Source organism: Rhea pennata, chromosome 11 (assembly GCF_028389875.1).
Source record: "Rhea pennata isolate bPtePen1 chromosome 11, bPtePen1.pri, whole genome shotgun sequence".
Lineage (NCBI taxonomy): Eukaryota > Metazoa > Chordata > Aves > Rheiformes > Rheidae > Rhea > Rhea pennata.
The window spans coordinates 21,642,211-21,665,791 of record NC_084673.1 but is presented as its reverse complement, the minus strand read 5'-3'; the positions used below and the strand labels follow the sequence as shown (position 1 = coordinate 21,665,791).

Below are 23,581 nucleotides of genomic sequence, written 5' to 3'. Positions count from 1 at the left end.
GGTAGCAACGTACAGAAACAGTAATTCTGTTGGTCAGAAATTAAGCAGACTGGAAAGATCGCGCTGCAAAATGAGGAATGAAATGCCTTTCGCTGCGGGCTGTGTTGGGGGAGGCTGTCCCCCACGCCGAGGCTTGTGCGTTACTGGCCTCCCTTGAACTTGCGTGCTCTGCGAACGAAACGAAAATCGTAACTGGCACGTGGCAAAGCAGCGATGTGCCGGGCATGACACCATCCTACAACGCTGCCCAGCCTGGAAGCGGGGAGCCGTGGCTGCGGGTAGCTCGTGGACGCTGCCCACGGCATCTGAACCAGATGTCCACCGTCCAGCTTCTTTGGTGCAAGTTCACACAGCTTGACCTCGTTGCTTGCCCCTTAGTAGATACTTTTTTATAAATAACTTAAATGCCACTTCAGTTGTTGCTCCTTTTGGAGGCAGAGCCAGCAGTCTCTGAAGTAGCAGCATATTGGAGCTCTGCACTAAAAAGAAGTAACAAATCTTCGTGAGACTTAGTAACTAAAACTTCGTGTCCTGGGGCTGTGCTGGCAATGCATTTGTAGTGACAACAGTAAGAACTGCTACTGCTATTCGAAGGGCTGATCCTTATCCGTTGTCATTCCCGTGGGGTTGAAAGCGGGCTAATAAATCCCTGCTAAATTATCCCCGTATAAGCATCTGGGGAAGCTGAAGTATAAGGAGGTTAAGATTCTGCTACTTGGATCTGCAAAGTGTCTTGTTGCTCAGCGACTTTAGTAAGAGAGAGGTGCTCAGCGCGTGGCTCACAGCCAGCCGCAGGCGTGGGGGAAGAAACCGCGCTCCCCCATCCCAGCAAAGTACATTCGCTGGGAAATATGGATTGCTGGGCAAGTATATTTAAAGGAAGGGGCTTCCCTCTCCATAGTCTGCCTGCTCTGTGAGGCCCAGATGAACCAAGCCTGAGTTAGGAGATGATCAGCTGCCACGGCCCCATCTGTGGTCAATGGAGGCAGAAAAGGGAGATTCCAGCAAGATCAAGCCAAAACCACTTGTTAGACCAGCTCAAGGATGGTTGGGCACGCATCTGCCAGTGTGTTTTCCTCTGTGGGTTTTTCCCCCCCCCCCAGTTTTGGTGTTTTGTGCCCTTAAGGCCACGGGCAAACCCACAGAGTGGTTAGTGCCTTGGGTCGCTGAAGTCTACCCAGCGGAGCAGGAGGGAGGCTCAGCTCCCTGTCGCTTGTCCGGGGTGTCATACTCTTTCAGGGAAAGAGCTCTGGAGATAACAAGATTGTCCTCTTCTATTGCCGAAGACCAGAGCTGCAACTGGGTTCCACCTTTGCTTTTAAAAAAGAAAATCCCTCGCTCAATTTGAAACACTGCTCTGGGGATCACTTTTATAGACCCTCTACCCACACAACCTTCAGCAGTGTGTCAGGACACAGTGACCCTCTCTACCTCCCTTGCCCCCCCCCCCCCCCCCCGAGCACCCATACAGCAGTTCCTCCAAGCAGAGGGAATCCTCCAGGATCAGCCTTTCCTCTTCCTACTGGGGTATCATTTTCTCTTTAGTTGGAACATGTTCTCATTAGCTGGCTGGATGGTTGAGTGTTGGCAGTGCTCATCTGATGTGTGCTCCTCTCTGTGTGCTTCCCCTCCCTCCTGCCTCTCACAGCAAGATGGGTTCTGGATCTATTCGGAGTACTGTAACAATCATTTGGATGCATGCATGGAGCTTTCCAAGCTGATGAAGGATGGCAGGTACCAGCATTTCTTCGAAGCGTGCCGTCTGTTGCAGCAGATGATTGATATTGCCATAGACGGTTTCCTTCTGACACCGGTGCAGAAGATCTGCAAATACCCCTTGCAGCTAGCAGAGTTACTGAAGTACACCGCGCAGGATCACAGGTACTGCAACGCTCTTTCTTTCATGCAGTTTTGCTCACTGCTCCTTTACGTTGCCCTCTGCATGCACACAGAGGTTTGGCATTTTCTGTCCAGCTCTTCTCTTCATGACATCTTGTATAAATTGAAGCAAGGCAGAGGTTCAGCAGACTAGACAGAAAGCTTCTCCGAAGCACTGGTTCTCAGTGGAGCCAGTTGAGCTCTGTTGTAATCAGTGATGTGAACTAATTATTCTTGGATATACTGTCTGATGCTACCTGCTACACCAGAAAAATTAGTTAGCAGTCAGCAGTCAGAGAGGCTCGTTCTTTTACCCTGAAGAGGCCCTCATCGTGGATCTGATGGAGAGCCAGGACCCATAACTCAAAGCTGAATTCTGTCAGATGTGGGGATAATTCAGAATGTGCTGTGCTTCTCAGCTTGACTCCATCGCTGATGTTGGCATTAGGTTCGGTTCTGAGGAGCACTGGCAATTTGATTATTTCCTAAAACTTCCAACATCTCTTGCTTGTGGTGAGGGCCATCAACCTGATTCCCTGACCTAGTGTAAGTCAAGACCTGTGAAATCGGTTCCCCTAATCAGGCTCCCTAAGAACAATTTTTTCCCTGCCCTACCAGTTTTCTTTCTCTTACCAAAACCCACTCAAGGGAAAATGGTTCAGAGGAAAAATAAGACCATAAGTATTTCAGAAGTTTCTGTGAGTGTTTGATTTTTTTTTAATCCCACTCTGGTCACAGAGAAGTGACTCGAGCAGAGATGCGTTGGTATGCTTTGAGCTGGTTCACTAGTTTTGCTCATTCATACTAACCAAATGCCCTTCTGTAAATCACCAGTTTGGATATGCATTTGGCTCCACATCTAGTTTCTGGTTTTCCCTTCACTGCAAGGCCAAATCAAACTTGGAGGGGACTCATGGGAACGTAAGAGTATTTGAAACCAGCTCTAGAATCCCAAATGTTGTGGCTTATTTTCCTTGCCAGACCCAACCCATGGGATGTCCCCACAGTGCTTATGATGTGAATTTAGATTTGTGACCTTGCGACAAGAGGATGTTAGCAGCTGCAGAGAGGAGAGGTCTATGTTTTAAAGTAACCTCCTCTGAGTTTATTGCTAACAGTACCAAAGTGGCACTATATGGGCAGTATGATTGCACCAAGGGTGAATTATTCTGTCAGTACATTTCTTTTTCTTTGGGATGTCCTAAAATCAGTGTGTTGCTATGTAATCAGACTGAGGAGATTGAGACCTTTCCTGTGGCTAAGCAACAGTTAGTTGGTTCAAACTGAGATCTCCTTTTGTCCTGGATTGTGTCTGTGACAGGACAGAGCTTTGGATACTTTATTTCTCTTGTTTCTCCATTTTCTGAAAAGAGAAACCAGGATAATATTTACTTACTTGGTATTAATAAAATGTAAACCCTCTGAAATTGTAACACAGTGCGTATATGAAATTCATGCCAGCACAGAGAGCCAGCAAAAGGTCAGTGCCTTATCTCCACCTGAGATGTGTGATGTGCCTCAGTTAGTGGCTTTTAGGGCATGCCCTAAAGAGTTTATTGCCTCGTGTTAAATGGCATCATAATGCAGAAGTGTGGTGGGTTATACTGCAGTTCCCCGTGGTCCAGCTCCTCTGATTGAAACGTTCAAAGAACCTGAAAGCTGCTGATCCTCTAAGTCACGTGGCTCATTCTTCAGACAAGTTCAATGCCACGAGTAGGGAAAGTGAGATACAACGAGTGGGACTTACGCAGCATCAAACGGCTCTGCGTCAGGGCTGTGCAGAAAGCCCAGGGCTCCCTGATTACATGCCTGAAATATGAATGTTTGCTGCTGCTGTAATCACTCGCTTTGAGATCAGGGCTGAGAAGAGAAAAGCCTGGGACTGGGAAAGTGAATAATGTTTGAGGAATGTCATGTTGAAGCAATATCAGACATCGGAACAAGACAGGCACCTGCTGGTCGTGGTGCCGTCAGTGTCAGCTGTGAATGATATATATGGAGAAGCCAACTGGAGAGCTTCAGGTGGCCCCATTAATCAGGCTGTGAGGTGTCTTCCTTCGCTGGCAATGTGGCAACGCTTGCAGTTTGACTGAGAGTCTGAAACAGAAGCTATAAAATTACAGAATAGTCGGATGCAATGAAATCAGGCCCACCACAGGCTGGAGTGAGAGTCTCTTACACACTCTGATCAGTATTGCACTATGCAGAAGAGACCATTTTGAAAAAAAAATCAATCGAACCATTTACAGGTTAAGACACAACTCAGAAAGGACCAGGAGTCCCAGTGAAGGCGAGAGAGTTAGCTTCATCTGAGATGGCACATTATATTCTTTCTCTTTTTTTCCTCCTTTTCACTAATATTGTTTTTGTATAGGTATGCGTCTTCTCTCTGCCAGTTCAGGGCAATAGTGCTGAAACCAGAAACCTGATCACTCTCTCCCAAGATAGCATGTGATATTTGGCATCCTGCCATTTGCATCCTGACTGAGCACTAGAAAGAGGTCATTGCATCCCAAGTACAAACAACAAGCAATTTATTAACCTTAATTTCATAGTTAATGCTATCCTATTATTAATTCACTGGCCAAATGCTTTGCTTTTATTATTTTTCTTCTAAGTTTTTGCCACCTCAGCCTCAGACATGGGCTAAGAGCCCAAGAAGTTCAGTGCTGATTCTTGCTTCATTACTGCATGAAAGAAAAAATGTGCATGGGGGTTTCTCTTCAACCAGAACATTAGAATTAGTGAATTAACATTACCAAGATAAAACCCAGCTTGACTGGCATCAGCCCACTCCGCATGGAGGCAGGCATGGAGATGTTTTCAAAGCCCAGCTCTGCTGAATTGCTCATTATTTTGAGCCTGGTTCATTTGAATTTTTCACAAAGCCATGTCTGTTCACCTCCTAAAGATTTACACCAGCTTAATATGAATTAAATATAGGAAGGTCATAAGTGCAGCTTACTAATGTCCCCAGCGTTCCCACTGCAGATCTGAGTCAGAGTCAAGAGCTGCACGAACGTGCTAGGTGAGGTAGGTTAGACTCTGCAAATGGGTGCAAATGAAGTTCGCCTCTCTTCTTTGCATGAGCGTAGCTGCCAGGACATTATTTGTGACTCTCTTTAATTGCTACACCTCTCCCTACCTTTACAGATCCTTCTTGACCATAGTGACTTTCTAGTTTTCCAGTGAGATCTCTTGGATATTTCACTGATCCGACTAGCGTGTCTCTGGGATAGCTCAGTTTCTCCCTTAACCACCCAGGCAAGCACACATCCTACAGAGGTTCACGTGGAGGAAGGCATAAGAAATTCTTCATTGTGCATCACGGTTTATAAGTCAGATATCTTGTCCTCTATTATCCTTACTTGATTGAAAAACTAGCCCTGACTTCTTGGATTTTGTAGGACTTTTTTTTTACCTCAGCTTGAATTTGACATAAGAATTGGTTAAAAACTGAGAATGAATGTCAGGATTTCATTCAAGAAAGGATGGCAAAAAAGCAAATAATATTCTGTTGTATAATGTATTGTGATTGTTTCTTAATATTAATCCCATCTGTGTCACATAAGGAAACAGATCTAGAGATTCATTCTAGTTCACTGCATTCACCCCTATTTTAACTGTTATCAGTGCAGTTCTTCACAATAATCAATAAAGCCGTTCCCCCAGCAGCTGCCCAAGATCTCAGTTTTTCTCATTAGTCAGCAGTCAATATCAACCCTTAAGTTAATAATAAATTATGGTGGCATTATGGCAGCTGGCCTTGTCCGTCTTTCCGATTGAAATGAACATTAAGGTTCCTTGGAATGGAAAAGAAAGCACAGGGTGGAAATCAATAACATTGATTCCAGCATCACTTTTTGAAAAGACTGATCATCATCTTTGCCGGCTCTGGCAGGAGGCTATTTTCACTCTGTGTTATTGCACTCACAGGCCTGTTCGGAGGTCGGGGAGGCGAGGGGGAAGGAATTACTTTGATTTGCTCACCTGAAGTCTGCAGTAGGAGTGAATGCCACAGGATGAATGCTTGGTGATGCTACTGGAATCACCTTACGGATCTGGCCTTACATCTTAAAGGCTGTGAGATCAATTACTTGTAGTGTTTCCATTGGTGGCTCTGCTGTGTTCAACCTCTGTGTTCAAGCCAGGCAGAGCGAGTTGGGAGAGTGAGATTTCACTGTGGTGGTTGATTCTCCTGGGACATCACCACCCTTTCACTACCACAGCAAATGTGGGCAGACAGTGGGGTCGGAGAAGCCTGTGTCCTGACCATGCAAGAGTAGACCATGGGAGGATACCTTTACACCCTAGAAGTTCTCTTCAGATACCTTTTACAAAAGAAAAAAAGCTGATGTTAAAAATATTTCCAATGTTCATTTTAAAAATGCAATAATCTAAGACCAAAGAAAGAAATTATAAAAATATTCAAACTTTCTTCTTGGGTGCTTCACCTGAGCATCCTAAGATTTTAAAGACAGATATCCACAATTGTTTTAGGTTAGAGAGGTAGAAGCCAGACCAAACTCAATTGGGCTCTCTTCATACTAACCAACTGAGGACTTGGCCTGCTTGTCTGTCTCACGAACACACAAGTTCAGTTTTAAACAAGCTGACCTTTTTGGATGATTGAGAAAGTTACTGCTGATGGAAAAGATACAGTTTCGTAGTAATGAGTGGTGAATCCTACCTGCATTTCTTTCTGAAAGGTGAGATTATGCCACTACTAAGGATAGACTCCTGGACGTTTTCATTGCATCTCAGACTCCAGTTTATGGACTCCTTTTTGTGTTTGACAGTGACTACAGGTATGTGGCTGCTGCACTCGCAGTCATGAGGAACGTGACTCAACAGATCAATGAGCGGAAGCGGAGATTGGAGAACATCGACAAGATAGCTCAGTGGCAGGCCTCTGTTCTGGACTGGGAGGTAAAGTACCCACTGCATCCTGATTTGGTGCTATAAATCTGGAAAAAGTAAATTCTGTGCACTTTTTTGAATCATCCTAGAGCGTGTAGTTTGTTTCACACGATGTGCTTGGGGTATATGTTGGAGAAGACCCCAGAACCAGGATTAAACTTCACAGGACAGAGAAGATGACATATTTATGGATTTTGGAAATGGCGTTTAAGATGTAAAACAGCATTAGTGGTACTGTGAAGATAGCCTAGGGTCCAGTTCTAACTTCACTGATATAAATTCAGAGTAACTCTGGTGACTGCAGTGCTGTTGTGCTGGGAGTAAGTGAGCTCTGAATCAAACTCTTTATGGGTGTTTGTGCTCTCTCCCTCTGGGGAAGACATACGGAAGGAGGTACCAGAAACCAATGGAAATTGTGACAGGTTAAGACAAATACTAAGCTGAAGCTAGCAACGCTATTTGCATATTTAAAGTGAGCAGATACTTAATACTTAAAGATATTTTTGAACCAAGCCTGTAGTCGTGGTATAATCAATGAGCTGAGAAATAAAGTCAAGGCAAAGTCAGCAGATGGATTCCTCACTACCAGGCCTTCAGTCATCTATACTTTAGACGTGTATGTTTTTAATCCAAAATAAACCTTCATTCTCCTTTTCTTTTCCTCCCTGAATTTTAAAACTGTTGTAGCTTATGAGTAGGGTTTTTGTATCAGACCAAAGTCAAATGTTTTTGTGAATCCCCCTCTACTTTAAATCATCAAGTCATGTGTTGAGCAAGTAAATATAGTGGTGGAACAGCTTTCTGTCTTCTTTACAGTTAGTTAACTCATCATTAAAGTCAACGGGACCACACTATGTAAATTAAGATGGAGGGAGAATCCTTAGTCCTTTAATAGATTTTTCCGGATTTAGATGTGGAAGATCTAGGGAGGCTGGGAGGAGACAAAGAGAAAGGCAGTCACCTTCCAGTTGTGCGTTATTAGTTATATTGGTCTAATGAGGGTTAGATTCAACCCTGGATCTCTGGATAAAACATATAAACACAGTAATCATTGTTGGTTCTTACATTTTGAGTGGTGGTTAGAGCGGAGACTGCAGATGATTCCCCTGATTGTTTTATTGTTGCTTACTGGGAAGAAAACTCTCTCTAATAATGACACACAGACTTATTTTCAGAACTAGAAAACGGCTCCAAAGGAGGCCCAGGGCCATCAGATCTATATTCAGCTTTCAGGATATTCTGTGTGATGAGCAAATGGGTGTCATTTGTAAGAAATGCCAAGACCGTCATTGTAAATAAATCTAGATTAAGGACGGATGAATTCCAAGTCAGTTAATATTCATGTGTGAGTGGAAGGCCAAGGTGACCTCCATAGAAGATCTCTGGTGTAGTAGTTTCTTTTTTACTTCCATTAGCCCAGTTGATCTTTCATTTTTACTTAGCCATATCCTTAATAATTTATTCCTACTTAGCCGTACCCATTCTTTATCCCCATCCTGTCCTTAGGAACTCGCCAAATCATACTTCCAAATCATACTTCCAGGCTTTTTTTCCAATTACTTTTCCAATTTTTTTAAAGCACATTCTTGCAGCAACATCCTCCTGCTTTTCATAACACAACAGAATCTGCTGTTGCTACTGCTCAGAGCTCCAATGGGAATACAGACACTGCCCCCGTTCAAAGGAAAACAGGATTCTTGCCATTTCTACTTCTGTATTTTGGATCAACACGAGTCATAGGACTGTGGCAGGAATGCTAGATTATAAGAGCTAGATCCAGCAGAGGTCTTCGCCGCTTGTTTTTTGCCTCAGAAGTAACCTCTGAGTCCTCAAATCCAATCCCCACTGCACAGATGTCACTGTAATGGCCAGGAAGATACAGGAAAAAACAAAATACTCGCAAGTCATCTATATTATATTGCAGAAAGGGAGCAGAAGAGATCAAAAGCAGTGCCAGATGCTTAGATCTGTCCTAGATCTGTGCAAACAATCTTTAGGCATTGCAAACCCAAGCTGCTAGCCTCCCAAATCCCACTCAGCTGATCTCTATCTATAGCACTGTCTGAAACCTTCTGTGCCTTTGCTTTTGCCAGTAAAGTTTGCAGTGTGCTGGTAGCCCCTGAGCCTTGACAGTGCTGTGTGAGAGGCAGCACTGAATGCACTCATCTCACTTTTAGGACTTGTTCCCAATCTCTCTTTGCCTGGAGATCTGGTTCAGCTCATCCTCGGAGCATATCTGACTCCATAAAAAATGATCAAAGTTGGCAGAAGTTGCCTTTTTTCCGTAACAAATTGAAACACTCTTGCAGGCAATCTGGGGTTGCTTTCCCCCACCTGAAGGGAGTCAAGCCCTCATCTCCTAGCTGTTGTGGGATGCAAGAGGGATTTCCCAGCACTTACCCCCGCCCCCATCTCTTTCAGTCTGTGGGGAATATGCAAGTATTATCTGGATCAGAGCGTGGGAGAAGACCTAGCTTTTCAATGAAGGACACTTGGGTGAAGAGTGAAGAGCTGACTGACATCCAGTTTGTGCTTCTATAAATGTTTATACAACTTGTATTAAGTGCTCGCTGAAACAGCGACAGGAACCCACAGCTTCTCCCTCCCGTCTTTCCGTGGCCCTATTCCCGCTCTAGTTAAAGTCTGCGCCCAGAGGTGATCCCTCTCTGTCCCTGTGGGCATCACAGTGGCTTCATCTGCTCTGCAGCTGGCACGGCAGTGCAAACTGGCTGTAGCGATGTAGACCAGGGGTGCAAGCTCATTTAAAATTAGCCTGAAAAAACAAACAAACAAACAAACAAACAAACAAATCTGAGAAAGCAGGAATCAGGGGAAAAGCAGCCAGGTCGAATTTTTTTCACTAGCAATCCAGCAAGGGCACAAAATAGAGATAATCCCAATTTTCCACCTAATGTTACACTACAGTGTATTGCATTTGGTGGGTTATTTCAACAGAAACCAAGGGTAAATGTTTAAGCTTGCTGAAATGTTTCATTTGGAGAAATGTCTATGTTTTTCTTCCACATCTCTAGACTAACCATGTTGACTTGCTGATTGGAAATTGCGTTTTCATTTCTAAATTTACCCATGTTTTGCAATGAGATCTTAGAAAAGATTTTTTTTTAAAAGAAAGAAGAATCCAAATCAAACAAAAACAGTGCTTAGCGCGTGAATATTTGAGATGTTCATGAATGTTCAAAGAATGCTGGCATGAAACAGAGTGTGTTTACACATATTCTCACAAGGAGAGGGTGTTATCTGGAGTGTGTGCATAATAGTGATCCTAAAATAAAATAAAATAAAAACTAGGGGGCAAATTCTAGCTAATGTAAGCAGAAGCTATTCCGCTGAATCCCAGGGAGTTGTGCACGTGTGTGTCAGGAATGGTTTTCTCTCTCATGATGTTCCACCTGGCCTGTGTTGAAGGTTGATTTCAGAGTCAGCATTTGAAAAATGTAAGTGTCCTTTACTTAAACAAGGCTGATTTTTTTTCCGCGATGTCAGATAAGCAGGGTTTCATGGTTTAAATCGCAAATGGGACCATGCAAATGTGGCCTGACTTTAGCGGTAGCTGGTAACTGTGCTATAACAGCCAGGGCATGAAGTCTAAGGAATTATTGACAGCTTTGGCAGCTTCATATAAGTCATGACTGAGCAAAATCTGAAGGGAAGATGCTGATCTGACATAAATAAGAAATAATCCCAATCTCTTTGAAATGTGGTCCTGCAGAACTCACAGGAACGTGGTCTTGACTGAAAAGTCTGTGTTGAACTGGTGACACATATGAGACTCTCTTTTTTTTTCTTTTGCAAATGAATTTCCAAAATGTAAACAGCCCTAGAGAGATGCTGCCCGATTCCCTGCTGCGTTTTGTCCTTGCAGTTGTTAATGGCTCAGAGGATAGGGCTTCCACCACCTCCCACAGGGTCCTTGCAACGTCTGGGAGCTCTCCTTGTTCTGAAGTGTTTCCTGGTGTCCAGCCTGCATTTCCCTTCGCTCAGCATCATCCCCTTGCCCATAGTTACATACCCTTGGATCAAAGCAGTAACATTTAAAAGCACGAAGGCTGAAATGACACACGAGGTTAGCTGGAGCTCGCTCAGAGCAGCATGCAAAGTCTCCTCTATATCAGACTTAAAACAGGCCAGACAAAGCCCATGCTGGGCAGCTTTTGGAGGCTCAGTCCCTTCTTGTGCTCATGTCCTCTTAAAGAGAGTTACAGTTCTCAAAGGTTAGTGGGTTTTTATATATATATATATATAAAGAGATTTTTTCCACAAAACCGCCCATCTGAGAAGACACAGTGATGGAAAACAGCTTTTCACTTTGGTGGACTTCAGGATCGCTCTATTCCCATGGAAGGGTGATGGTTCCCTTTCATGAAACTCTTAAACCAAGTCAAAAAAAAAAAAAAAAAAAAAAAAAAAACCCAAACCCTAAAGAGGCAGCAATGACCATAACTTCAGCCCCTGGGTACAAGAGGAGCCCCTCCAGCTTCTGTGGCTATGGCCAGCTCTGCTCTCCTCCCATTCAGCCCAGACTGGCTTGGAGGAGGGAGGCAAAGTAGCCCAGCTCCTCTTGCCCATGGTGGCTGTCCACAGGACAGGCATTGCTGAAGGACCCTGAGCCAGTGGCAGGAGCAGGAGAGAGCCCAGTTCCTCAGCTAGGAGACAGCTTAAACTGCTCCTCCTTAAGTTTAAACAAATGACATTGGTTTGTGTAGATTTCTAGATATTTCTAGCCCTGATTCCCTTGGGTTGCCAATTTGGCAGGTTTTGAGAGTATCAAATTTACATAAAGGGCGAAATACTTATACTTGAGAAATATAATGAACTCTGTCCTTTTAAATTTCCTCTCGTTCTTGTTATTTACGGGTCCTTTAAAACAAGACTGGATGCCCTTAATTATGTAACGCAGAATAGTTGGCTTGATCCTAATATTACGTTGTTAAATCCCAGAATGACATGAAGAAAAAAAAGAAAAGATGCATGCGACCAATGTAGTGTTTTCAAAGTGAGGACAGCCTGATGAGAAATCCTCCTGGGAAAAATCACATCAGGGGCTGGAGCAGATCCTTTTTTATTTTTTTCCCAGCAACAGAAGGTATTGAAAATGAGCCTGATGAAAAGGACAACATTTCTCTCACTTTCCTTTTTTTCTGATCTTTCCGTAGCCCAGAGTGCTAATCAGCCTGTCAATCTCTAATTAAAGAACAGCGGTGTCGGGCAGGAGAGAGACCTGGTTGCTGAATGCTAACTAATGAAGGGGCTTTTCTGCCCGGCAGCAGTAGCAAGGAGCCGTGTGTGGTGGTGGGCTTGGGCTTGGGCACCTACATCCAATGAGCCGAGTGTTTCGGAGCCCCTGATACCAGGGTAGTGTCTTGCTCACGTGGGAGAGAAGCAGCGGAGCAGTCAGGGAGGTGTAACATTTCCTTCTTTTCCCTGCCCCTCGTTTGCAGCAGGATGCCCAGTGCAGATGTGTTGCAGGCTGCAGAGGGCTGAGCTTATTAGTTTACAGGATCGTAGGATAGCTCAGGCTGGAAGAGACCTCAGGAGGTCTTCTCGTCTTGTCCTGGCCATTTTTCTGCTGTGCTCTGCAAAGTCAGTAAGACATCTGCTAGTTCAGAACTACTGAAAATCCATCTTCTTCTTTTTTAATGGTGTTTCTCTCAACTTACAGAAGGATATAGGAGATCCAGCCTCTCTGGGAATTGCTTGCAAAAAAATGGAGAGGGAAATGACTTTTTTTCCTAGTTTTGTGTAAGATTTTAGGAAGCCAGACCTCAGACAATCTGTTCAGTGCTGGACAACTAGTCCTCAGAGAGCTTTTTACTGCTGAAAACAGGCTGGCTGAGTCTGCTTGTGTGATCAGGCAGCCCAAATGCGTACCCATCCTCAACTCCACTACCTAGTTTAACTCTGAAGGCAGACTACCTTGGCTTTAGAGAAAGGCTGGGAGAGGCATTACAGGAAAGCCTGCCTCAAGCCAAGACATGTAGAAAGGCCAGCTGGGGTGGTCACATCAGCCCTCAGCAGAAAAGCAAACGCTTCCCTCCTTGCCCCATTCTTCAGCTGACCTCGCAGTTCCAGTAAACCCCACCCATATGGATGCTCCACCGCCAGAAGAGACTTCATGCTGTTTGGAGAGGTGGTATAACTGTGCTGGCATAAAACCTCCTTTCAAGGTTCACTGCGTCTGCTCTGGGAGGCTCTGGCAGCACAACCAAGCCAGTATTGCTACAGCAGCCGAGGGTTTGAGGAACAGGCAGGGCCATGGAGAGTGCTGCTCTTGGGGGCTGAAAGTTGGCCAGCTGTATGCTAATCTAAAGCTATCTGCAATATATATTTCCAAATTTGCAAACACGATGTTGGAAACCATCTATTTCTAGCCTATAGACTGTATATATAAATAATTTTCACAACATAAAAAATGCAATACAGATCCTATCTTTTTTTTTTCCTTCATATTGCTTGCAGGGACTACACAGTTTGGATTCAGCTAATCAAGTAGAAGTGTTTACAGAGTCCTCTGTGTGTCCTCAGGCTTTAGATGCTACCACAGGAGTAAAACATAGAACTGGCTTTCTATTTTTAGCAGGCAGCCTCTTCTAGGCTCACCCCCTCTTGTAAAATCTTCTGTCCATGGGCTGGTACGAGTCTTCTTCACATTAGCTCATATTTAGTCAGGATGGCCCACAACTTCTGGAGCTCATTTGTTTGCTTCAGAGGCTTCTTGTTCAAGGGCTTGGTTGTACCGTCTCAGCCAGACCTAGTTTCTGTAGAGGCTGAGATCTGACCAGGAGGTAGTGCAGCTGAGATCAGACCCCAACACCACGCTCCTGAGATGCTGTGGGATGTGCAACCCCTCTCTCCCTGGGAATATGCCTCGGTATTCCTGGCGAGTTATCCCTAACGAGGCCTTCGGGTGCCGCAGCCACGGAAGGGAGACAGAGGGGTGGCTGAATACCTCGCTGAGGTGATTGGAAAGTCTTTGCTGCAGCATGACGATGCAGCGACTTAATGAAGCTGCTGTTGTCACCAGGCCCAGGGACTCAGGCGTTCATTTGCAATCAATGCCGAGAGGTTAATTACACATTTACCTGAGCAGCAGCCTGAAATCTGAACCACAACATTAGAAGTGGGGGTTGGCTCTTGGGTCCCTTGGTACCCGCAAGTCTAAGTGGTACCAGAAAAACACATCTCTCCAGATGCCCCCTGTAGCTGGCTGAAGTGTTATATGCTGTTTGCCGAGATTTTGGAAGGGGCTTGTCCCAAAATTGGCTCTCGTTCAGCATCAAAGCCAGAACTGCACTAGCTTGGGAGCCAAAAAAAAGAAAAAAAAAAGAAAAAAAAGGAAGCTTTTCTCCCTTGCTCCCTCATCCTGCTCCTTACCTTTCAGTTAAAGTCCTTCTGACTCCTTCTGCGGCGTTTCAGAGTGTGAGATACACTGAGATGCCCACGGGGCAGGTGGCAGCGAATTCGCCCATTTTTAATAAATAGATTTTAATTAACTTTTTTAAAAAGTCCAGCTCATCCCAATTAGCGGAGGGTGACTGCATTTGTTCTCTCCGAGAGTGGGAGAGAGCAAGCTGTATTTCCAAGACCATCTGCTCATGAATCCTTTAAAAAAAAAAAAAAAAAAGAGAGAGAGAATTGGAGAGGAAAACAAGCGTTAGCCTGAGGCAGAGAAGGGGTGAGGGCATCCTGGCAGGCTGCCGGGGAGGCCTCGCCAGCCCCTGGGGCTGCCTGCTGCCAGAAGAACCAGGGTGGTCCTGAGAGTTCTTTGGAGATGGGGAGCTCTAACGACCTACCCTACGGGAGAAGGGGATCCAATTGCCTGAAAGAGTGGGAAGAGAGGCAGCAATCTGGAGGGAGAAGTTTTGACAGCCTCGAGGGAGAGAAAATTGATAGCGTGCTTTGGATGGCTTTGATCGCTCGTGGTGGGGGATGTCCTGAGGTGCTCGGCGGGGGGACTTGAGTTGGGCAGCTCTTTTAAAGGTTGGGGGCCCCCAGGGGCATTCCTTGCCCTGGATGCGCAGGAGGGGGGAGTTGCTTGGAGGACAGGCGTTGAGAGGTTGTGGCAAGACCGCTGCCATAGCTGTACCTCCTGCCTGCCTCAGCGAGCCGGGCGCCCCGAGAAAGGGCAGAGCGGCCAGGCAGCTGGTGGGGATGATCTGGTTTCTGGTCAGAAGGGGCAGCTTGGAGAGATGCAGGAGGGTCCAAATGTCATTTAATTCCTGCTCCCCTCCAGCTGCCCTGGAGAAATGTATCTGCTGCGCCGGTGGGGGGGAGCAGTGACTCACTCCACCTCCTTCTCTACGCCCTCTAGGGAGATGATATCTTGGACCGGAGCTCCGAGTTGATCTACACGGGGGAGATGTCCTGGATTTACCAGCCTTATGGACGGAACCAGCAGCGTGTTTTCTTTCTCTTTGATCACCAGATGGTTCTCTGCAAGAAGGTAAGGACATCCAGGGAGAAACCAGCACTGCTAAGGACACACCGCAGGCAGGCTGCAGCCTTTCCATCCCAGAGTGGTTTTTAGGGCAAGGAGGCCATTTCCCACACGTGCAGAAGAGGACGTGGGTAGCACCGAGGAAGGGCAATGCAAATCCTAGGAATACTGAATTACAGGATGGTGAGCATAACATAGAAGGTTTTGTATGCCAGTGGCAAATCCAGCATCCATTTGCTCGGTTCATGCCTTGCTCTTTTTCTTGCGTGCCCCTCGTTTTGGCTCATTGCCTTGCTTCTCCTTCAGCATTTTGCAGCAGCATGTAGTCTGGAATCAGATAGCCCTAGAATTTCTGTATGGACTGTGAAGCCTGGCACATAAGCAGACGACTCAATTGCTGCATTAAAATGACGATTTCTGCTTCTTGAAGAACTAGCAGGCAGCAATGTGGCTTTTACCAGAGTATACGTGCTGTCATTGAGTGGGATGTTTTAAGCCTCATCTTTAGGTAGCTGCAGTGCTAGCTTACAGAGCATATTTCTGCAATGAAACCCATCACAAAAGCAGAGAAAGATAATCGAGAATACTGATCCTAACACAGTATAGTATTAGTAGCAGCGGATGAACTGTGGTTGGGAGCATCTGCGCTAAGCAGTATCATCATCTCGTGCTATGAGCCTCCTGCCGTTGCGTTGCTGTAGCCTCACTCAGGTGATCCCAGCTCTTTATTATCAAACCACTTTAAAGAAGACGTCAACGTGTAAAGTGATGGAGCTCATAAATCCTGGACGCCTCTGTCTTCTGACACACTTGGATTCATTGACATTTTCACTGCAGATATATAGATAGCGCTGCAGAGGGAGTCCCCTGGATCGACTTCAAGCGTGAACGAGAGCAAGCTGCAGATGCCTGCAGCCGAACACAGCAGGGCCGTGTCCCTGTCGGATCTCATATGTGGTGGGAAGGCGGAGGGAGGTCGGCACTGGCGTGGCAGCCCTCCGAGGAATGCCCTGCTGCTGCGGGAAGCCGTGCGGGTGAGCAAGTGGGTGGCTCCTGACTCACTGAGCCATTGCTGCCCACTGCCAGGGTGCAAGCGACCTGGGCGATTCAGCGGGTGGCACTTTTATCCCTGAGTCATGGCTGGCTGAAATTTTGCCTTCTGGAATGTGTGTGCTTATTTTTCTTCCCTCATTTCTGTCCCTTTTACACCTGTTTCAGCTCTGAAAAAAACCCCCCAAACCCAACAACAGTCAGATGTTCAGAGAACTGTCAAGATGAGGCTGGAAATAAGCGGCTGGGTTTAATTTTTAATCTTGACCTCCTGAACTTTGATCATGAGCCTGAATTTCCAATTCATAAGCATTCAGTTTGGCTTGCACTGGGTCCGATCCTCAGAGATTTCTAGCGTTGCCTCCCAATAAAGTCAGAGCTGGGATTTCTGTGGTCATCAGTATGGATGCAGAGTGTTCAGCAATTCACAAGAGGCTATTGGGGGCTTAAAGGTTGCATCAGTATGCAAGCACTGATGGTGTGACACTATCCTCTTCCCGTATGTATTCAAAAGGTGTTATGTAGTGTGTGTGTGGTGATGTCGCAGAAGAGGTGTCTTCACAGGAAAACACCTTGTAGTTTTTAGCTCTGTCTTGGAGACACTGTGGTGGTTCTAGGTCTCCATGGTAGGGAGATTGGCTCCGTGTCGCAGATGTGACAAGCTCTTGTGCCGCTAGCTGAGATCCTTGTAGGACAGTCTCCAGAGCTTTGGGGTGATGGGGCAGAGAGTGCTTGAGGCTGATGTCACAGGCACAGTGGCCATACCAAGTTGCAGTGTCTCCTACATCTGCAGTACCAGCCTTTCCAATGTCAAGTTGCATTTTTTATTTTTTGGAGTAGGGGGATAGGAGGGGAGAGGGGGCTAGAGCAGGACTTTCCCGTAGCATTTCCCAATAGCACTGATAGCATTTTCCTTGAACTTTATTAAGAAAAAATTTTAAATTCGGAATTAATAGGAGTGTTAGCTCACATTTCAGGATTGCATACTCTGTATAAAGTAAATCTGAGTGATTTACAACCTGTGTTGTCTAGACCATTTCTTGCTATGGATCATAACAAGCAACCGTCTAGCAAGATAGCCTCTATTTTAGAGCCAGACAGCCAGACAGCCTGGGGTTGTCTCAGTCAAGGCGCTGGAAGCCAAAGGTGGCTGGCCTTCCCTACCCTATGTTTTAAATCTGCTCTCTGAGGGAGATGAACCATGAGCTACACATCTCCGAGACTTCGGAGAAGACAGCAGGTCTGCCGGGGTCCTGGTTTTCCAGCTCGGTTTGGCCGGGGTTAGGCAGAGCTGCCACATCCCAGGCTCATCTGTTGGGCTCAGTCTCAGCAGCACAGCCCTGCTGCAGTCAGGGAACCGAAGTGCTCCCAGGTGGCGTGTGGCTTGCTACATGCTTTCACATCACACTTGCACAAGCCCGCAAGGAATCAGAGTTGCTTAAGTGCACAAGGGCAAAAAAAAAAAAAAAAAAAAAAAAAAAAAAAAAAAAAAAAGCTCAAGTTTCCGGAAGGATTCAGAGCTGACACTGCTCCAGGGCTGCCAGCTTCTCTGCCTCATCTGCAGGAAAAATCAAGCCTTTCAGAGGTTTCCAAAGAGGCAGATTGAACAGGACCCTTCTTCTTCCAGACAATGAGAACATTCCCAGAGGATCCGACCAATGTTTTGCGTGCGATTCATTTGGTTGGTGAGCCATGAACAAAGGTTTCTGTTTCGATACCACTTACAAAGGCATATCACAGTAAATCTCCTTCTTCAGAAGATCTTCTGCATTTATGGGCTTTCTTTAGATAAGATAACGTTAGCTGAAGAGTAAATTAGTAGGTGTGACACATCCTTAATCATGACACAGTCTATTTGAGAATACCTATATTCTTGAATTATAATGGTTAAATTTTCCCTATTTATTGGTCAAAAAGAGATTTTTAATAGCAATAAGGAACTAAAGCGAATTCTGTATTTGAATGTATCACAAACTTTTTACTTTGGTGAAAGCAAACCAGGTATCTTGAGAGGCACTAGGACGATAAGAGTGTATTTCAGAAAAGATTTCCCAGTGCTCCAAATCTCCACTGAAGTTATCTGCACATCACCCTCACCTGTGTTATCTGTTGTCTCATGGGTACAGGTTTGCAGCTGGAAAAGCTCTGTGCTCCCAAAGCTCCTGTTAATGCATATGAATTCTGTGGTTTGGCAGATACAGTTTGGCAGACATGGATACCTCTGTTCCTGATGGAACAGATAGAGTTTGCTTTCATAAGCTCCGTGACAATTTTGGATGCTGGTTTGCTGGTCCTTCCCTTTGAACTCACTTGTCTACAAAAATTGGGGCCGCTTCAATGAGACCATCAGGTTCCTGCTCTCTAATTCCTGCAGTGGGTGATGAAATAAACAGTCTAAATGTGGCAAAAACTGGCTGTAATCAGTGTCAGCCATCTGGGCTAATGAGAGGTGATTGTGGCATTCAGTGATACCAACAGATGCATTTTTAGCTCCATGAAAATGGTACATGAATTCCTGCAATATCTGGAAAAGAGCTACTGAAAGCTCTCCTGCATGTCCAAACTCAAACTGATACGTGAATTTTATAGCTCTCAGTCTTCCTTTTGCTGCAAAAGTAACAGCAACACTCTGCTTCCAGCAGGCATGATGGCCAACCCATGCACTGGATGTATCGTTCCTAGGAGAGCATACTGCACATTTATTCCAGCAACCATTGCATGTATCTGTATTCCAAGCTTTTCCTTCTCTGGGCAAGCTGTGTAATTGCTGAACCCATGGCAGAATATAACAAAATCTATCTTCAGCCGAAATAGCAGCTCATTTTGTACTCATTATTCCAGGCTAGGGCTACGTGCAAAATAACACATCCTCTCCCCATTCAAGTTTGAGTTTCTTCCTAGCAGTCTTGTTGTCTGCTAGGACTGCTTCAGTTCTGCTGCTTTGTGTCCGGTGGGCAGCTCTAGAGGCAAGGCACGTTCCAGAGGCTCTAAAATGTGTTCATTTCCACCATTTATTCTTTGGACCAGGCTCATTACATCAACAATACAGGCAGATGGCCTAGGAAGGTTTTCAGCAGGACACCTATCATATGCTAGCAAGAGTTACCATTTTTTTTTTCCCACTGATCAACTCAGTGTTGCCCGTGCCTAAGGAATAAGGCCTACTAGGTATGCCAGTATTTCTCTAATATCCCGCTATCTGCTTTTGGCAGCAATTAGTGTTTTTTCCAAATAAACTCCTCTCTGCTTTGAAAATGACCTACTTTCCTGAAGCTTTGCAATCCCCTTTCTTTCTCTTGATGCCTGAAAATGTTTTTAAGGTTGAGGTTTTTTTTTTTTTTTTTTTTTTTTTTTTTTTTTTTGAACATCTGGTCAAAACATTTTTGTGAGGGAGGATAACTCTCAGGATGATTCTTCCCGTGATTAGCACATAGTGGCTCCCTGCTTGATATGCCTGCAGAAGATCATCAGTAATGCCAGGCAGGCCATCTGACAGCCACGAGCAAGCTGGTCATCATTCAATACGTTTAACAGTTGCTCCTAAATGTTTCAAGTAAGGCTTCAGCATCTGCTTGGCCTTTTGAAATTGTGGGTGTCTGCAGACCTCAGCAGGTTGGAATTACCTCCTTGTATCCTCTCTCTCACTCATCTCATAAAGGTGATCTGCTGCTCTGCAGATGGGTAAGATGGACTCCCAGCTGCTGGTTTGAGCAACACCTTGAACGTGAATGTCCCTGTTGTCTTCCCAGTAACCTAATCTTCTGGGATTCTTCCAAGGGCTCTTGCAATGGGAGCTGAGCCAAGGGTCTTTTTTAGGAAATGTGCTTAGGGGCATTTGGGTGATGATTAGTTGGTCGATGGATTGTGTGCATTCAGAGAACTGGCAAGGCATATACGTGGCTCAGTGATCAGGCAAGGAAGTTCGAGGAATCACGGGGCTGTCTGGATTCAATATCCTTCCCTTGATACCAACATAAGCTCCACTGCCTCAGAAAGAGAAGTCCAAAATGCATTTCCATGACCACCACATCTTGGGTAACTGGGAGTACTTCGCACAGACACCTAGTTTGTGACTATGAGTAATTATCAAGGACTATATTAAAATGCCCCCAACAAGACGTTACCTGAGCCACTATGGATATCTAGCTAAGTCTTTCTTCCAAGTAGGAAACTTGCACTCAGATTTACAAGAGTTGTATGAATAAGAGCAGTAACAGCAGATGGACGAGCTGACTTTTGAGGCAGCCAGCTTTCATTTTGGCAACCATCTTGCAAAGCAACTTGTGTGGAAAAATTGTCACAAATTTACAAATAGATCTTTTTGGCTCAAATTTTGCCATGAGAGACAGTACTGATTGCTTCCTGATACTGCTACTGAATTATTGTCTGGTGCTAGGGTGTGAGAAGTTTAGTCAGATGAAATGACCGTGTCAACTGTTTCAATATTCAATAAAGTGAATACTGATATACCAAGGGATGTAGGTAGATACTGCAGAACATTTCTAGAACCAGGAGAGGACTGAGTTAGCTTATATGTCTACAGCTCCTAATTAAGAGCCACGGGTGAAACTCATGATTTAGATTTTCTTTGCAAAGCCAGCTCACTTCAGGCTATTAGATTAACATCAGACTCTCCTAATGAATTTTCTATCCGTGTTTCCTGAACCAGAGGCTGGGTGTTTGCTGTATGCATGAGGACATAGTGGTGCTTTCTTCAGAAGAAGCTGTAGTTTCATTTCCATAATGCAAAAATCCCTTTTGGAAAGGAAGAAGGGAATAAACTGTGTAGGAAGCAAGTATTGGCCTCTGTTCGACTTGCCATATGTCTATAATCAGGAAATAAGAATACATATTCCAGTATGCTAACCGAAATTACCAAGAAATGAAGTCAGTCCTCGATGATGTTGCCTTAAAGGCACAACGCCTGCTTTTCTTATCACCCTGAGGTTGAGAGAGTTTGACACAGAGATGTTTTAAATTTGCAAATCACAGTATTTAACATCCAGGGCTGTGACACACAGTATTAATTATGGTCATAGCTTGTTATGTTGGGGGATGCTTGAGGCATAATAGATGGGGATCTTCATATGTCTCTTCTGGGTAATAATTTTGGTTTCCCCAACAGGCGCAAGAGTGGAACTGGACTGGAAACAACAGTATGAAATAGGAAGGGTTAACAGCGTTTTCACACCAGCTTACGCTTTTCTTTTGCCCATAGTGGAACAGGCTTTGATGGGGTGCCATGCTCAGTGTTTTCTGACAGAGCAGAAAGATCAGTGACTGCAGGAAACACATTTAGTTTTCATTTGCACTTTTTATGTGTCTCTTGCAATCAAGATGCAATGTAAACTCCAGCTTGTGGCTTATTGCTATTGCTGCCTTCCCTTGAGCTCTCAGAGCGAAGCAGGTTGGATGAGAGGCAAAATGAAACCAGTTTAATAGCAAGAGCCAGACATGCAGCCAGAAATAGCTTTGCTATAGGAGATAGAGTAAATAAAATAATCCTGTCAAACCCCATTGCAGTTTGAGTTTCCAAGTAGGAAGATAAAGGAGACATTTCAGAGCCCTTCCGGTATGAGAAGGTCTAGTTCCCGTATCACTCCAGTTGAAACCACTGAGGTAATCTCTGCACCGAAACAAAGACCCTGCTGTTATTGCAAGCTAACTACATCTCATGTGTTTAGCCTAAAATCTTGTTTGCAAACAGAAGGCAGCACTGGCACAATTCTTATTCCTTCAAGTTGGTTTTCCACCCACAAGGAACATGGTTGGACATCCCCTGCATCCCACCTCTTCTCTTTTCCTCCCATTAACGCAGCTCTTAATAAAAGCCCATGTGTCGGGTCAGACCTGGTTCCAGGCTGCAGCGAGGTGGCAGAACTGGATCGGGCTGTATTTCCCCGCAGCGCAGTAGAGACTCCGTTGTGTGTTGCCCTTCCAAGCAAGGTGTTATGCTCTTCGATCTTGTGAGATAGCACAAGGCGAGCATGAAGACAGCCAAAGAAAACATGCCTGGCTGAGGATGCCCTGGCCAGAGTCCCAGAGCAAAGTATAAAATTAAATTTTTGAGGAGCGTTGGTTCCACAGTCCCAGTGACGTAGCCCTGCCGATCAGTCGGTGCCGTCAGCAGACGAGAGGTTTCTGTGGGTCCAGACCGTACAGCATAAGAAGGGAAAAAACACCGGTCGGTTTGATCTTCTCATTCATCTCTGTCAGTCTGCTCGGTTAGTAACGTCAAAGAGCAGAACACGATAAATTCCAGCAATTGGCAGAATATATATTAAAAATGGTTGTGGAAATTTTTTTTTTTTTTTTTGTTTTTTAGCTTTCAGATCTGGCAGATTGAAGAAAATGAAACAGAGCTTTAATATTTAGTGAAGACAGTCATTGAAGCGGTTGCTCGGTGAACGCTTTGCAGGGCGGCGCGCGTGCCGGTTGTGGCCTGCCCCGAATGCAGTTTTGCGGGAGGACTCAGGTTAATCCTCCGTCTTGGCAGGACCCCGTGACCTGCCGAAACCTGCTGATGTGCTGCTGACTCACGGCAGCGGGTGCTCGGTGTGCAATATCAGAGGAGGGAGCGCGGTGCCCGGAGAGGCAGCTGGGCTGCGGGGAGAAAACACCCGTGTCAGCCGGACGCAGGAGACTTACAGGCGGAGGACAGAGGGACAAGGGCTGCTGTTAGTAACACCGTTGTGCAGTCCAGGAAGGGCTGAATTTGCAGATCTGCTCGCGGTCTGCGCTCCCTTTTCTGGATGGGGAGCAGGTTGAGCCTGGTCATATAACCCTATAGATATGGGAGATGTAAACAGTACACACGGGGCCCCATTTGTCACGCCTGTAATTGCGGTGGGTGTAAATTTGGCCCATGAGCAAAACCTCAAAAGCTGCAAGTCGACCCCTCCTCCTCCCGTGCCCTTTCACCAGGGCGATCTTCAGACTCTGAGAACAAAATGCAGAGAGCAGAAAAGCAAATTGATGTGTCTGCGGAAAGCTTTCCTATCTCTGCCATTTATTAGTTCTTTGGAAATGCACTCACCTTTGCCCCTTTCCTTCAGATATGATGTGACTGAGCTTTAGGTGGAACAAGGCATCAAAGTGCCACTGATGTTCCAACAAATATGTCTAACAAAAATAGCATTTCCACACAAACGCTTTCAGCTCCAATCCTCTCCCACGCTGATCCCACACTGCAGCTTCATGGAACTGGCAAGGATGAATCAAATGGCTCTTTCCAAACTCAGTAGACAGACACTGCTGAATAATTTGGCAGGAATCTGC

The 23,581-nt window shown here is 45.3% G+C and overlaps 1 protein-coding gene across 8 annotated transcripts in view; it reads left to right on the top strand.

Annotated features, from left to right (window-relative positions):
- Positions 1–23,581, top strand: part of ARHGEF9 (Cdc42 guanine nucleotide exchange factor 9) — a 200,487-nt gene that overhangs the window by 151,373 nt on the left and 25,533 nt on the right. For all 8 annotated transcript variants that reach the window (XM_062584967.1, XM_062584964.1, XM_062584965.1 and 5 more), the window contains 3 exons: positions 1,649–1,881; positions 6,678–6,807; positions 15,128–15,259. In XM_062584967.1, the coding sequence (XP_062440951.1) occupies positions 1,649–1,881; positions 6,678–6,807; positions 15,128–15,259 (495 nt within the window). The remainder of the gene's footprint in view (positions 1–1,648; positions 1,882–6,677; positions 6,808–15,127; positions 15,260–23,581) is intronic.